At 32.5% G+C, this 16,448-nt stretch overlaps 1 protein-coding gene across 2 annotated transcripts; it reads left to right on the top strand.

Moving 5' to 3' along the window:
* Nucleotides 1-9,232: 9,232 nt before the first annotated feature.
* LOC107841929 (calcium-binding protein 39) lies at nt 9,233-15,793 on the top strand. Of its 2 annotated transcripts, none has more exons than XM_016685782.2 (11): nt 9,233-9,628; nt 10,750-10,914; nt 11,013-11,131; nt 13,090-13,164; nt 13,423-13,516; nt 13,602-13,661; nt 13,753-13,818; nt 13,904-14,002; nt 14,563-14,607; nt 15,361-15,457; nt 15,538-15,793. In XM_016685782.2, the coding sequence occupies exons 1-11, from the start codon at nt 9,506-9,508 to the stop codon at nt 15,624-15,626; spliced, it is 1,032 nt and encodes a 343-aa protein (XP_016541268.2). In that variant the 5' UTR covers nt 9,233-9,505; the 3' UTR covers nt 15,627-15,793. The 2 variants fall into 2 exon arrangements, with proteins under 2 accessions (XP_016541268.2, XP_016541273.2); XM_016685787.2 differs by having other exon boundaries at nt 15,361-15,470.
* Nucleotides 15,794-16,448: the final 655 nt, after the last annotated feature.

Below are 16,448 nucleotides of genomic sequence, written 5' to 3'. Positions count from 1 at the left end.
TTCAATGTGTCATCTGTATCTTGCCTCATGTATGAGACCTTGTACTTTGGATTATTTTGTATTTTTCTCTTGAAGTAGTGAGCTAAAGCATCTTGAGTAGCTCTTCTATTCTTCAAATCTGATCAACATGTGTGTTTTATGTTCAAGGTCTTAATTTTGAACCCCTGATCATTGTCTTCGAAAATCAGATACTCAAAGGGACATCTAAAATCACACACATATTTCAATCTAGTTTTGTCACTTTTATCAACTCGAAGTCCAACATTCCTAGGAATATAATAAAAGCTCACGATTCTTTTAGCTTCTTTAAGATCTTTTAAACACATACCTTTTTCCAACTCTCAGAATCTATCTATCTTGTCATTGATTTCTCTACTCTTTTCCTTCTTAAACACTTCCAGCTCTTCACTATTGTAATCACTTGGAATAGATTCATTATCATCCTCCTCATCATCGGATTCACAATCGGTTTCTATTCCTATATCTAATGCATTTATTTTGTGCTCATTAAGAAGAGAGATTTTTAAAGCCATAATAGTAGTTTCAACCTCGTTTATAACAAACAGTTGATCACTCTTAAATCATAAGAGAGAATAGATTATAGTGTCCTAATGTTTGAATTATCCTCAAGCACAAAATACCTACCAGTAGGTCCTATTACTAGCAGTTGCTTCACAACCTTAAAACTAAACTTTTCTATAAACTCTGCACATATATCAATATATGATAATATATCAACATCATATCCTTCCCAAGACTGATTCGGTATTTTTATGTAGACTAGTTGAGGAGATAAGATCCATTTTGCCCCATAAATCATTCTTCAATAAATATTAATGGCAAACAATAAAAAAAAAGAAATTTATCAGACACCTGTATGAATAAACACATTAAACTTTAGGGAATTAAACATTATTTGAATATGAAGACAAAAGGGTAAAGCTATAGGGATCACATGCATTAAAAAATCAGCATTTCATGTCTACTTCACATGGATATAAGCACCCAAAAGACCAAAACAAACATGAATGGATCCATCAGTTTAGAAAATTTATACACATGCCTTTCAAATGCATATAATCGAGACAAAAGAGACCTAAAAAGCATATAAAAAAGAGATAAACTAGAAAAATAATGTAACAAATCGACACCTAACATCTCAACTCCATATGCACAAAATGAAGATACAAGTTACACAATGAGTATGAAATAAATAGAAAAAGTCCCAAAACAAGCATCTAAAAGCAAAATTTCACCAACAATATGTAAAAATCCTTACTTTGAACAACACTATGGTTTAACTGTAGCCATATAAATAAAGAAGCATATAAAACAATAACGATTTATAAAACACATTCAACCAAATAAGCATTAGTCCTTATCAAATTAAGATAAACCAGACCCCAACTAAACCCTAATATTAGTTTAATGGGTTCTTCAGTTCTTATTTGAAAACAGAAATGTTTTACTGATGAGATTAATCAGAGAAAATCACTGGAACACTGATCGATAAAGTCGCGCTTCCAATTTTGAAGAGAATGAACGATTTTTCTTACTAAGAGAGAGTGACTAATCGATATGTTGTAAAGGGTTTTCCGTCTTTTGATATTAGGATTGAGTTTTTCTATTTAGGTACTTAGTTGGGTTGGGTAGTGGATCCGGTCGAGCTATTTATTTATTTATTTATTTATTCATAATAATGAATTATTAATTAATTAAATCTTTAAACAATAACAAGGTGCCACGTGTTAAGTTAGAAGTCTAATTACTTGTCTATTAAGTGGAAAGGTATTTTTGAGCCATATAGGTGGATGGAAGGATATTTTTGAACCTAAAGGTGGAAGGAGTGTATTTGTGTACCATTTCCAATACTTGAAGGGTATATTAGACCCTTTTTTCTATAAATGAACAAGAAACTTTATTTCCTTTTTTATTTTTTTCTATGATATTTTTTTAAAATTATGTGGAGATGGGAGCTGAATTAGAGTATCTAAACGATTAGAATATGAAATTTAAAAAAATTTAATAAATTCAAAATTCATTTCAAGCATGAGAATGGGTCGTGTCTTTTGTCACGCCTCTAGGGTGTGTTTGGTATGAAGGAAATTCTTTTACATGAAAAATAGCCATAGAAAATATTTTCATGGAAAAGAGTTGGTCTCTTACTTATTTTCTTATGCTTGGTTGGTGAGTGAAAAATACTTTCTAGTGATTGGTTGGTGAATGAAAAAATATTTTTCAGAAAATACATTTTAGTGTTTAGCTAAAGAGTAGAAAATACTTTTTGTAAAAATAATTTTTGACATCGACAAATACTCATTTTAGGGTGTGTTCACTATGGAGGAGAAAAATATTTTCTAGAAAAATAAGTTGCTTCTTACTTATATTCTTGTGTTTGTTATGCGAGTTGAAAATATTTTTTAAAAGTATTTATACATATATATTTAATAAAAACATGAGAACAAATAGGCTACTAAGAGTGGATAAGAAAAAAGTTTTGAGACTTTCTTTCAAAAGAATTTAAAAAAACTATTTTTTGGGGGGGGGGGGGGGGGGGGGGGGTCAGAATAGGTGGTAGATATGGGGTAACAAAAAGTTTAAAATTTTTCTTTTGAAAGTAAATTAAAATAATAATTATTTTGGGTGGTGATGGAGAGGTGGGGTGGATGGCTAGTAGGAGGTGGGGGTCGGGGTTAGAAAAAAATTGAATATTTTTTTTAAAATTTAATTTTTTTGAGGGGGGAGGGGGCTGGTAGGGATGGGGGGAGGGTAGGGGATGGGGTAAGAAAAAAGTTTGAATTTAATTTTAAAAAATTAAATATTTTTTTAAAGGGGGTTTGGTAGGGGTAGGGGTTGGATAAGGGACGGGGTAAGAAAAAAAAATTTAATTTTTTTTTGGATTGGAGGTGGTGGGTGGGGGTGGTAGGGGATTTGGTGTCGGGGTAGGGATGGGTGATTTTGGGAGTTGTATGAACATTTCAACTTGAGAATGAAGTTGAAAGAGAGTTTTGAAAAATATTTTTTTTTGCATTTTTGAAGGGGAGTCATTTTTCTTAGATTTGAGGAAAATAAGTTGATTTGAAAAATATTTTTCAAAACGCTTAAGTCAACCAAAATAAGAAAATTCATAAGCACTTTTCAAAAAATATGTTCCTTTATACTAAACACACCCCTAGTCTACACTACTATAACTGATACTGAGAAATAAGGGAAAACTCTAACAATATGTACTACATAATAAAATTTAAACTTTTAAATCAAGCAACGATGTACTTTTACAAAGTGAGACACAATGTTTACTAAAAAATAAATATAATTGAACTAACTGATTAACTGACCATCTGTGGAAGCTTCTACTGACATAATGATTATTGTTTACTTAACAAAAACTGAACTATTGAACTAATTTATTGACTAGATCCTCTGAAGATAAAGATGGCCCACATAATTAAGAAGATAAAGCCTATTAAAGTGTCTGACCACGAACTTGAGAAACTAAATTTGCATCATAAAATGATGAGGTGCCAAATGACGTCAATACATAGAATATATGGTATATAATAAAGCTGAATTAAAACAATAATAGTACCTGATAAGTTGAACAACTGAGACATAAATATGACATGTTGTCAAGATCATGACTAATTGAATAATAAGATAATAAGCATCCTGATTATTTGAATCTTGATTCCAACTGAAAGGTTGAATCAATAAAATAATTTGAATGACTGAAGCGAAGTAGTTGTACAACTGAAATTTAATAATAAGTAAACTAAGCATTATAAAACATATTTAAAAGTTGGTGAATTGGTGTCATAAATCATTCTTAAATAAAAATGCTAAATACTTAATCATGAGCAACAAAATTGAGGAATCATAAGCTGAATTGAGAATATAAATTCATGGGCTAAACTTTATAGTAAACCTTAAAAGAATATGAATATTTGAATTTGAATCATAATAAAATGAAAGTGGAGCATTTTAAAACTTTTTCTTAAAACTGAAGGGCTTATGCCAAAATCATCTTTTTTGAAAGTATCATGTTTTCTAATTAAGGAGTTTCTTATAACCAACATATATCATATGAGTTTGTGAGGTCCAACCACTAACCTGATTGGCTTTACTCAAAATTAAAAACATAAATTGTAATGTTGGTGATTCCTTCAATACGCGAGTAAAGTCTAGTATAACATAACTAGAATGACATGAATATCAATATTGATGCTGAAGCTAAAATAAAGATTGAGCTTGTAATAACATAAAATAATGTAAGCTTTCACGTCAATAAGCAATCATTCCGCCAAGACGGATTCCACACCAAGAAATTAAGACACACAGTAAATTTCTCTTTATCTAGTTTAATTGATGATTTTTTATTGACTTGATCACTGTTTTGGTGACTTCACTTTCAACTGTTGTTAAGATTCTATTACAAATAATTTATTTTTGTTTATGAATTTGAGATGCATTTTTCAGTAATTATTAGACCTAGTTTAAAGATTTGTGTTTTGACAAAATCGTATTTGTCATTAAATTTCAATAGTATTATACATTGCAACTAGAAATCAAGACATCTTAAATATAATAGTTAGAAATTAAATTCCAACAATCACAATAATAAGCGATATTAATGCTAGTGTTTGATCTCCCATATCCTTTGTGCCTTCTTTATCTTTCTTGCCTTTTATGTCTTTTTTGTCTTCCCTGCTTTAGTTATGTTGATGAGTTCTTCACGTAGTATTATTCTTGACATGTTGAATTATTTCCATTAGCCCATCAAAATAATTCACAATGATTATCAATTGCATATTTTTGACAACCCCAAAATATTTTCTCAAGATTAGTTGATATCCTGACAACTTAAGTTTATCATAAAGTACATAATAACAAACTGAACAGTCATGGTGAAAAAACAACACAATGACAAAATAAATTTTAAATTGAAGATGCACAAAAAAGAGAGGAGTATAGTGACAAGAAAAAAAATCAATGAAAAATAAATCTAAAGAGAGAAGATCGAGAAAAAATGCAAGAAAAAGCTCAAATTTGTCCAACAATGATGTTAGAATCAAATGGAGAAGAAGATGGCTAATATAAACCCTAGTGTAACCGTTAGGCCTTTTTTTATAAGATCTCACGCTCCTAATATGTTGGTATCACACGTTTCTAGGAGATTTATGCCACATAAAATATTGAGTCAAAATATATTTAAAATATTATATTTGTAATAAATGTATTACCATATATAGTGAACATCTATTTATGAAAAAGATAGAAACCACAATTTTTGGGACAAAGTTAGTTTTCCCCTATAAATAAAGAGGTTTTCCTTCATTGTAATTAACCCCTCAAGAAATTCACAAGAGAAATAAGAATTACTCTCTTTTCTCTCCATTCTTTTTATTCTTACTTTGTATTTCATAATACATTATCAGTATGAGTTTCAAACCAGCTGAGATAGATGAAAAAGTAATTTTGATACTCCTCATATGTCACAAGAAAAATGCAGTCGATAAGAATAAGCTTTGTGACACAAGATAGTCATGCATATTTCGAATACGAGAGTTTGAGATAATTTTTCTTTTCTTTATTCATATTTGCTCTCTATTTGTGTTTATGATCTATATAACTATATAATATTATGTATTATTATATAAATTATACAAAAGGTAGAAGTTATGTTTTATAACTACCTATATCAATATTGTTTCAACATATATAAAATAAGTATGTGTTTGCTAATTGGTAAGATACAAACAATACTATTTTATATAGTGTTTAAAGTAATTTAATAGACACCTCTGATATAATTACAAACCTATGTTCATACTTATTCATAAAATCCAAGAGAATGTGATTATAATACATATAAAATGTGTGATGGTATTGAATTTTAGTGAAGGCAAAACGATCATGTCATACTTGTTAGCTTTCTTTTACACGAAGGCTTATGGCTCATTAGAATATTGTTTTAATTTCTTATTTATTTGTATTTTTCTACCAATGGTATAATTATTGTTGATTTTTTGTTGGATCTGAGGGAAAGTAATGGTTTGAAATCATTTATACTTTAAAATTTGTTCACAAAGAATAATATTATTTAAAGAAATGATAAGATGGTTGGCTTAAGTCCCATCGAGTTATAGTCTAAGATGCCTTTACCTGGATAAGACATTGAGTTTGAATCTCAATGCACCATAGATGATATTATGATGACTAAGACAAAATAACGGGTTTGATGAAAAGTCATGAAACATGTCTCATTAAATCTGTTTTATTCCCTAAATGAAATTTGGTAGCACTATATGTTGAGTTTGAAAGATGACAAATTATTATTATTATTATTATTATAAACAAGGATATGTGCGAGAAAATTCTTTATATCATATGTATGTCTCGATTTGCTTTTAAAGTAGCAATATCTTGAAAAAGGTTTCAAGATGTCATAATTAATTTGATTTGCTTAAGGCACAATTATATTCCATTCCTGGAAAATGAGAATTTTGATTGTCATAAGTACAGATCTATACCCAAAGGGTAAATATGAATGTATTTAGTAAAACTTATAAATTCGAACGTGTTTTTGATTGTGAAAATCTCACAATCCACCTTCAAAAGAGGTAAAATAATTGGAAGATTGAATATCTCCAAGTTACTATGATAAGAAACATGAATGTGAAAAGTTACCCAAGCATGATGAGATCATATGTCATAATAAAACTAAGGAGTTTACTAAAATAAAATTCATGTAATGATAAATCTGAAATTTACTAAACCAAAAAATGTGTGTCATGGTAAACTTGAATTTAACTACTATAAATAAGTTTATAAATTGACATAAACGGCTGCGACATTTCGAAAATGTGCATATTGAGTATTAAATATATATTAAAGAATAAGAAATTCTTCATGAACTTTTATTGTTGTTTGTTCTCATGATAAGTTGGTTGGACCAACTAAATATTGATATTGAATTTTCTAAATTCTAGAAAGTATTAAAGGTGAATATGGGTCAATTCACATGTCATATGATATGTTTAATAGATGCATCAATACATGATCACATAAAAGGATTCCAACAACAAAACGACTTTCACTTTTACTGTCAACCTACAGTTTGACATTAACAAAATTGCTTGTGCAAAATAATTGAGTTAAGACTGCAACTTCCAGATTGATAATTATCCAAGCTGGCTTGATATTTAATGTCTTCAGAAAATTAGCTAAATCATTGCTTATGAGAACAAAGTTTTATGTGTTGGTCTGAAATATGATATATCACATACAATAACACTTGTACGTATTAGACCAATAAATTATGATTATTTCTTCCCTTTCAATTGGTTCAAGGTCAGGAACTAAATATTCCATCCAATAATGTTGATATGTTGTATATGATTAATGGTATACAATAATGAACAAAGATGGATTCTCTAAAGTAAATTGAGATGTATATTAATTTTCCTAACCTGAGGGGGGATAATAAACAACTAAGAAGTACGTTCTGGATTATCATCAATATGATCCTCATTCGAAAGATAATTCAAGTTAAATGCTAGACACATTTATTGACTGCCAATTGAGTTCATATTCAGCTGTGGATGCTCTTATTGTGTGTCCTTAAAGAACAAAGTCTATACATGCATGAAGCTTGGTAGAACAATTGATTCCAAATAAAATAACTCTTGAAAAAAAAAACAAATGAACATAATAAAGAGGTAATGTGCTCTTAAGGAGCCTACAACATAACACTTCATGAAACCTTATGAAAGGTTCAGATACCTGAAGATAATGAAGTGATGAGATCTCAAAATGTTTCATTACATTGTGAATTGATACACAATAATATATCATCGACAATATCTTTGATCAATGTTGGCGCAATATTGTAAAAAATTACTAGGATTTTGAATTTTACATCTATTTAAGCATGTCGATGTAGAACTATTTATCCAGTGACATGAAATGATGAGTCTTGATAAGTATAAAACTTATTTGATTTGCAATTCAGACACTTGAAGATGTCACACATGAAATATTGAATATTGTTACTTGATAAAATTTATATGAAACCTTTTTAAGGATTCAAAATGTTTGAAGCATATAAAAGTTATTATTGAAACTCTTGGGGAGTTTTAAAAAATAATATATTTGCTTAAATGGAAAATACACCGAATTGAATTGGGTAAGAAGTATCATATCTTAGTGCAACTGACACACTAATGTATATTGCAAATACTACAAGGCCTGATATCACCTTTTCGATTAATTTGTTAGCAAGATATAATTCTACTCCTACTAGGAGACATCAAAATGAGATCAAACACATGAACTTATTTTATTCTAAAAATTATAGTCCCGATCTTGTTGATTATGCTGATGCTGGATATTTATTTGACCCCATAAAGCTCGGTCTTAAACAGGCTATGTGTTCATATATGGGGGTACCGCCATATCTCGAAAATCTACAAAGCATTCTATCGTAGACACCTCATCGAACCATCTTAATTATTATAGCTATTCATGAAACAAATCGAGAGTGTATGTAGCTGAGGTCCTTGATATGTCTCATTTGAGGAAAATGTCGTTTGAAATATGGCCAAGTATCCAGAATTTTATATGAAAATAATGCAGCATGCATAGTATAATTTAAGGGGCGATTCATAAAAGGAGATAGAATGAAACACATTTCGCCAAAGTTTTTCTATACACATGAACTAGGGTGATATGCAACAGATTCATTCAAGTGATAATGTGACTGATTTATTCACCAAATCTCTTCCAACTGTAACTTTCAAGAAGATGGTGCACAAGATCGGGATATAAAGATCCAAGGATGCTCTCATTAAGGGAGTTAATATGCGTTGTACACTTTTTTTCCTACGAGTTTTGTCCCACTGAATTTCTTCATAAGGTTTTTAATGAGACAGTCTATATGCGTGTTATAATTTTTTTTTCACTAAATTTTTTCTAATAAGATTTTAACGAAACACATTATTTATCAATTAGACATTCAAGGGGAGTGTCATAAATCTATCTATGAAAAAGTTCAAACTCTTAACTTTTGGGACAAAGTTAATTTTTCCTATAAATAAAAAAAAAAGATTTTTTCATATTGTAATCAACTCCTCAAGAAATTTTTATGAGAAATAAGAATTATTCTCTTTTATCATGTTCTTTTTGTTCATAGTTCATATTTTATAATATATTATAATGAATTGAAGGGCAGATGATAATGAAGCAGAAGTGTTCATAATACAAGTTGTGCAACTAGAAGGACCCAATATATCATTTTGCCTAACTAATTTGTGAAGTTTGATGTCCATTTATCAAATTTTACTTTCCAATTCCACACATGGAATAATGATTAAAAAAATTGAATGCGGAAACGTCATCATTTTCCCTGGGTAGGGTAGGTATAAAAAGAGGGAGAGAGGTTTCTGTTGTGTTTCTTTTTTTTGTGGGATCAAAATCAAATCGCAAGTGGTTTGATCGAAAGATAAAAATGTCATTCTCTTTCTTCAAGGCATCAAGGCCTAAAACTCCATCTGAACTCGCCAAAGCTGTCAAAGACAGTTTCAATGCCCTTGATTCCATCACTGTTGCTGAAGTTAAAGCCCTCGACAAGGTTCTTTCTTCATTTTTTCCATTATTTTCTGATTTGGCATATTGCGGGTTAGTGTTTTTTTTTGGTGGGGGGGGGGGGGGGGGGGGAGGGGGGGGGGTGGGGGGGGTGAGGGGGGGGGGAGAGGATACAAACTTTATTATTACTCAACAACATGTTGGTAGGGTAGGTTAAGTACACTGCCTTCCCCAGAGCGCAACTGTGGGATTACACTCGGTATTTAGATGTTGTTTCTAGCATGTTGGTGCATAATAATTGATTTTGTCCAAACAAAAAAAAAACACAGAAGCTATTGACTTGATTATTAACATTGATCAGCTGTATGTATATAAGCACCACCAATCTGCTTAAGAATTAAGAAAAAGAAAAAAAAAATGGAAATGGTGTAATCTAAAATTCATTTAATGTTAGGTTAATGATCATAGGTGTGAAATAAGTAGAAGTGATTTAGTGGAGAACTAGTTAGCTCATACTGGTTTAAATTTAGAAGGAAATGAGTATTAAAAGTGATCGATGATTTCGGGCATGAACTGCAATTGCTATTTTCTTTTTTTTTTTATGTATTTATATTTTCTATGCTGATATTGGGTGCTAACAGGGAAATGTTTTTGGTAACTGGTAGATTATAAGAATTTATATTACAGAAACTTAATCAGATGCTTTCCACTTGTTGAAGTGAGGCTTAGCTTAGTGAAAGGAATGATTTGGATAGTTGGAAACTGTGATACGGACTAATGGAGAGTGGAGGAACCGAAAGGAACAAGGTTGTGGTGTTGCAGACAGAACTAATACAACAAAACAATTTACAATTTTAATGTAGATTAGATAAGTGCTAAGTTTAGTTAACTGCACTGCGAAACGTTATCTTCATCATAAAATAGAATTTAATAACAAAAGTTTGGATAAAGGGCGTAATTTTTCTTTTTTTGAATAAGTTTTCTAAGGGTGTAAGTACAGTAACTGCGCTTTCTATGGTGAAAGAAAAATACTTCCTGTCCCTAAGCATTGGAAACTACAAATAAAGCTTAACAAGGTAGCTATCTCTTCTTGTTTGCTTGTTCTTTGTTTGTTAGAATCTATTCCAAAGAATGATAATGTTCTTTTCAAATATCCCTTTCATACAGGCTATGGAAGAAGTTGAGAAAAATATTGTGGCAATGAAAGTTATGCTTGCAGGAGATGGAGAGGTTGAGCCGAACCTCGATCAAGTTGCGCAACTAACACTTGAAGTTTGTAATGAAGATGTTATTGCGCTCTTCATTCACAAATTACCTATATTGGGATGGGAAGTATGTTTTTCTATCTTATCTGAAAGGAAATTCAAATCAGACTTTATGCACTGTATTTAGTTTGGATTCTATGGCTAATTATTATGTCTTTTGCATAGGCTAGGAAAAATTTGGTCCATTGTTGGTCTATTATGTTGAAGCAAAAAGTTGACTCCACAGTTTGTTGCGCGCAATACATGGAAAAACATTTGGAATTGTTGGACTTCCTAGTGGTTTGGTAAGCAAGTCTCATTTTTAGTGCATGCACATCTGAAGAGGGTACAACCACCATCATTTGAACATCATTGAAATCATTTTTAGAAAATTCTTCTAGTTGTAAAATTGACTTCATAGAATGTGTTCCCATTTTGGTAACCCGCTGGCTGGTGGTGGTGAAAGTGCTGGGGACATGTAAAAACTTAGCACCACTATTTCTTGTTATAGAATGATAGTATTGTTAGTCCATCTCGACTGATTGAATTATGTGATTATATAGGATTAGGGGAAGTAAGCATCTTTCCATATGTTGCTGGGGTAAGTCATTTCAAACATATAAAGCTTCGTTGGCTCCATGCATTATATATATTTTTAGACTGAAGAATTCTCTGATAAAGTTTTCTTTTTTCACACTCCTACTTTAGAATTAGTGTATGAGAAAGCATTCTATTTTCTTTCCGTGGGATAAAGCTAATTTACTCGGACACTTCACTTTTGGTGCCGCACTCGTGTCGACACGACATGGGTGTGGGATCTGTACCCACTAGTCAACCAATTTTGGTTGCTTTGACCAAAATCAACATGGAAAGTTTGGACAAATTTAATGATTTCTATAATCAAAACAAAAGCTAGGGTGAAACGGTAAAAAATGGAATACCTTGTATATAGAAATTTGTATGTTACTACTTTTCCTTTTATCTCCTTACAGGATTATCCTCTTGATCAATATTTTCTCCTCAAGTTTTCCTCATAATATCTCATAATTTTAGGTTTTATGACTCTATTTTAGATATTTGGATTATTTTAGCCGAACCCCGAACCCGTATCCATATCTTCGAATCTTAAAATTGAGATCATGAAGGATCCGACCTCTAGACCTGCACCCATATCGGAGCCCCGCACCCGAGTCCGAGCAACTTAGGGGTAAAAAGGTTATTCCATTTAAAGATCTCTTTGTTCGTTTCATTCGAAATAGTTTGTTACATCTCATTTTATGGCCATTTAATATTTGAAATTTAAAACATTTAATTGTCATATATGATGTATCAACACTAAGTCGCCTGCCCACTGACACTTATATTATGAAAATGTGTTATTTAACAAGGCCTTACCATATTTATCCTGTTTTGATAATAAATGTGACATCTGGCAGTAGAGGTTCTTTTCCTCTAACAATAACATTTATACTCCCCCTGTTTGTTTCGGTTTTCCTAGTTGTTTTACAAAATCTCTCTTTGACGTGTTCGCTCTGATTGTATCTTTAGCTTTCTTAGATACTTAACCAGGGAGAGTGTGTGAAGAATAAGAAAATTATCAATTCAGATGAAACAACAACAACAACAACGTACCCAGAATAATCCCACAAGTGTTGTCTGGGAAGGGTAAGTGTATGCAGACCTTCACTCTGCCTCTTGGAGGAAGAGAGGCTATTTCCGAAAGACCCTCGGCTCAAGTGCAACAAAGCCAAGAATATCAATTCAGATGAAACACCTGTAGAAAAAGATAAAATACCATGATACTAGAAGGTCTTCAAAGAAGATGAAAGTTGAGCAAATAGGATTCATTTAAAAGGAATTATTACCCTTATCCCTTAAGAGTTGAGTTCTATTAAAAGTTAGGGTAAGTATACTTAAGATCTAAGACTATAATGACCAAATATAGATTGAAAAATATTCCTAAACAACTGGTATTTATAGAATCCAGGCAAGTTAGATTTGGATAACATCCCTCCACCGTCAGAAGTTCCTTTTCGGCTAACACATGAACACCCTAATGCCTATTAGCTGTTTTTGAAAAAGGACTCTCTCCAGCATCTGTATTCCTCCTGTTTCACTCTCAGTAGCCTTTTGATTTTATTTGTAAGGACACTCGTGATAACCTTCTAATTTTTAGTAAGCATAAGTTACAGTTTATTGTGAAATATTGTCATTGAATAGTATTAACCCTCATGGTTCTAAAACATTCTGATTACACGAACAGCTATGACAACAAGGAAATTGCATTGCATTGCGGAGGTATGCTTAGGGAATGCATAAAATTGCCAAGCCTTGCCAAGTAAGATTTTCGCGCTTCCCTAACCCTGATTGTGTGAAGATCTTCTTCGTCACTATCAGATTCTTCAGATTTGTGAAACTTCTTCGTTTTTGCCTTTATTTAGCCAAGATCTTTCGTTGTTGCTTTATTTCTTGGGATGGATTCACGTTTTAGGTCCAGATTCTCAGAATTTACTCAACCTCTTGAAGGATTTGTATTTTACACCCCAAACACTTCCCCAATTGTTTTTTTCTTATGATTATTATGTACCTTCTTTAGATACATCTTGGAGTCTCCCAGCTTTGAGTTGTTCTTCAAGTTCGTGGAGTTGCCGAACTTCGATGTTGCTTCTGATGCATTTTCTACCTTTAAGGTCATATTGTTTCAAGTTCAAGATTGTGCTTGCTATGCACAGTTCTCTGTGAATGCTGCTTTTAACGTATCTTGGAATTCTGCAGGATTTGCTCACCAAACATGAATCTGCTGTGTCTCAATACCTGTCTGATAACTATAATGAGGTTTGTTACATCTTAACCATCTCCATTATTTATCCACTGATCAGTCTTGCATTTAGTTTTGTTCTTAATAACTATTAACTGTTACTTCCAGTTCTTCGAGCAATATGAAAAACTCTTGACTTCTCCTAATTACGTGACAAGAAGGCAATCTCTGAAGGTTAATTCTCTTGTCAATATTCCTTCTATCTTTTGATTGTTTCTATGGCTCTTCTGCTGCTGATAAAATGTTTCATGGAGTTTAGCTTCTCTCAGAATTTCTACTGGAGCCTCCCAATTCCCATATTATGAAGCGTTATATAGCAGAAGTCAGCCATTTGAAAGTCATGATGAATCTACTAAAGGTATTTCATGTTGTCTTCGCTTGCTTTATCATAATAATGTTTCATTGGTGAGGATAACTGGTATATGAGGGTAGGAACTGTTACATAGTGTGCCACATCGGTATAAAAGGGCATTTAAAGGGGTTTGTAAAGGTCTGTAACTCCACCTTTGCCTCCTAAGGTTTTGAATTGGCTGCTCAGATTCTTCACATGGGTCATAGCAACTGATACGACCCAGGGAGAACCGCACCCAAAAGCTAGCTATTGAAATGGGAGAGAGCCCAGGGCTATATAACCCCCATTTCACCTCCCCATTAAACTGATGTGGGACTCAAGTTCCATATCTAGCTTTTGGGGTGTGGTTCTCTCTGGGTTGTATCAATTGTACACGTGTAGGATGATGTTAAGTTATGCATTATCTCCCTTTTGGAGAGTTGAGATTGATCGCAGATTATATGTCAGGACTTCTTCATGCTGCTATATTACTTGCTTTAGTTGGACTTGGGTGGATATTTTTAGATTTGTTTCTGTTTTCTCATTCAATGTAAAAATGTTGGAACTTTATTTTTCTGCACATGCAGGACTCGAGCAAAAACATACAAATCTCTGCTTTCCACATTTTCAAGGTGATATTGTCTTGCCTTTAGATATCCTGCTTTCTGATATGAGGGGAAAGGGGAGGAAGGAATCATTTTGCTAACTTTCTGGAATGCTCTGGAGTTCCCAACTTGAAAATCTGTAACTTTCTTCTGCATGAAGGAGCAACAGAAAATCTGCATAGTAATATCTCACGGAGCATGCACCATTTGTAGCCAAGGAGCTAAGCATATTACTTAGCTTATAGTTGGATTGATTAATAGTTGCATTACTGTCACAACCTAGAATCTTAAAGTCCTCCGTCCGATGTTTTCATAGTATTTGTTTTAGCCATTATTATTGTCTCTTACATGTTATGTAAGCAGACTCGTCAATAATTCCATCATGTTTAGAAGAGTGCTTCAAATATGATCTTTTTTACTTGGCTCAATCAAATGTCAGCAATAACGGAAGACGGTCAAATTCAAGAATTTGCTATTTGGGACACAAGTTTCAGAAATTATCCTATGGGAGGTTGCAAATTCTCGATGATTTTGTAGCAATGTGGATCCTCGTTGAATTTGATTCCCTCAATTTATCATTCTATAATAAGATATCCCAAGTGTTTATGTTCTCTCTCTCTCTCTCCTTTCAGTAATTAAGCATCCATACGTCTGTGGTTCGAGCCTTCTCTGTAACTCGCGTATAGCAAGAGCTTAATGTACCTGGGTGCCCTTTATGTCCTGTTTGCACATACAGATTAAGTTATTTGTAGTCCTCATGCCCATACAATTCTCTTGCAGGTGTTTGTTGCAAATCCAAACAAGCCTCGAGGAATAAAACTTATATTGGCAAAGAACCATGAAAGGCTATTGGCATTGCTAAACAACCTTGGAAAAGGTATACATATAAGGTACAATAGATCTTGCGGTCTAGCACCAATATGTTTTTTCAGTTCTCTGAATTATTCCATGGTACAGGTGGTGAAGACGATCAATTTGAAGAGGAAAAGGAGCTGATTATGAAAGAAATCGAAAAGGTGTCTCGGTTGGCTAACTTGGAATCTTAAGTGTATTCCTTTTTTTGCATTTTGTCATTCTCGTTCTTTGAAGTTAAAGGAAAGGCCTATGTGAGGATGCTGGTTTCTCCAACATCATCTCCCGAGTGTAGAAAGAAATGTCATGTATTAATCTTCTGATCAAACATATTTCTGAAATAGAAGCTATTGAGTGGAAATTTATGTGCAGAGAAAAATCGTCCTTTATAGATGACAAGATAATCAAATGTTCGAGTGACATTTCTGCGGTATATCCTCACTTTGCCTTGTCCACCTTCCCACTCCCCAACTACAACAACAACAACAACAAGCAGTAGAGGCGAAAGGGGTTGAAATGAGAAACGTCTCATAAATAAAGGGAAGGGACAAATGAGAAAGGTAATTGGTCATATAAAGTTGTTCCTCTTTACTTATTTATCCCATTAAAACAAAAGTAGGATTTCATTATAGATGATTGATGGGATCTCTCTCTCGTTCACTATTTTCTAGAGTTCTGTCAAACTTATTACTATGCAGTAAAAGGAGTCCGGAACCTAAATGACCCTCGAAAAGTTAAAATTGACCGAAATTGGACATGAACTTAAAAAGTAATACTGAAATAGTTTAGTATATCCCTAGCGAGTTCGTCCGGAATGATTGCTACATACTCCATATATTTCTTTCATCATAATTGGTGTCAATGGGTCTAGGGGGTGGCAAACGGGAGGATGGGATTGGATTTGGACAGGTTAAATATGGATCGAGCAAAAATGGTTTGAATTGCAATTCGTCCATATAAATATGGGTAAATATGAATTTAGTCAAATATGAATTGGGTAAAAATGGTTCCAACCT

This window comes from Capsicum annuum, chromosome 1 (genome assembly GCF_002878395.1).
Source record: "Capsicum annuum cultivar UCD-10X-F1 chromosome 1, UCD10Xv1.1, whole genome shotgun sequence".
NCBI classification, from domain to species: domain Eukaryota; kingdom Viridiplantae; phylum Streptophyta; class Magnoliopsida; order Solanales; family Solanaceae; genus Capsicum; species Capsicum annuum.
Note: the sequence above shows the minus strand (reverse complement) of the source record. Positions and strands in the feature narration are given on the sequence as shown.

What these genes read in the sequence shown, in the direction of transcription:
- LOC107841929 (XM_016685782.2), top strand. Translation starts at nt 9,506, where the DNA reads ATGTCATTCTCTTTCTTCAAGGCATCAAGGCCTAAAACTCCATCTGAA. An exon ending in TACCTATATTGGGATGGGAA is followed by an intron (nt 10,915 to 11,012) that starts GTATGTTTTTCT and finishes TCTTTTGCATAG; the next exon opens with GCTAGGAAAAATTTGGTCCA. An exon ending in TCATGATGAATCTACTAAAG is followed by an intron (nt 14,003 to 14,562) that starts GTATTTCATGTT and finishes CTGCACATGCAG; the next exon opens with GACTCGAGCAAAAACATACA.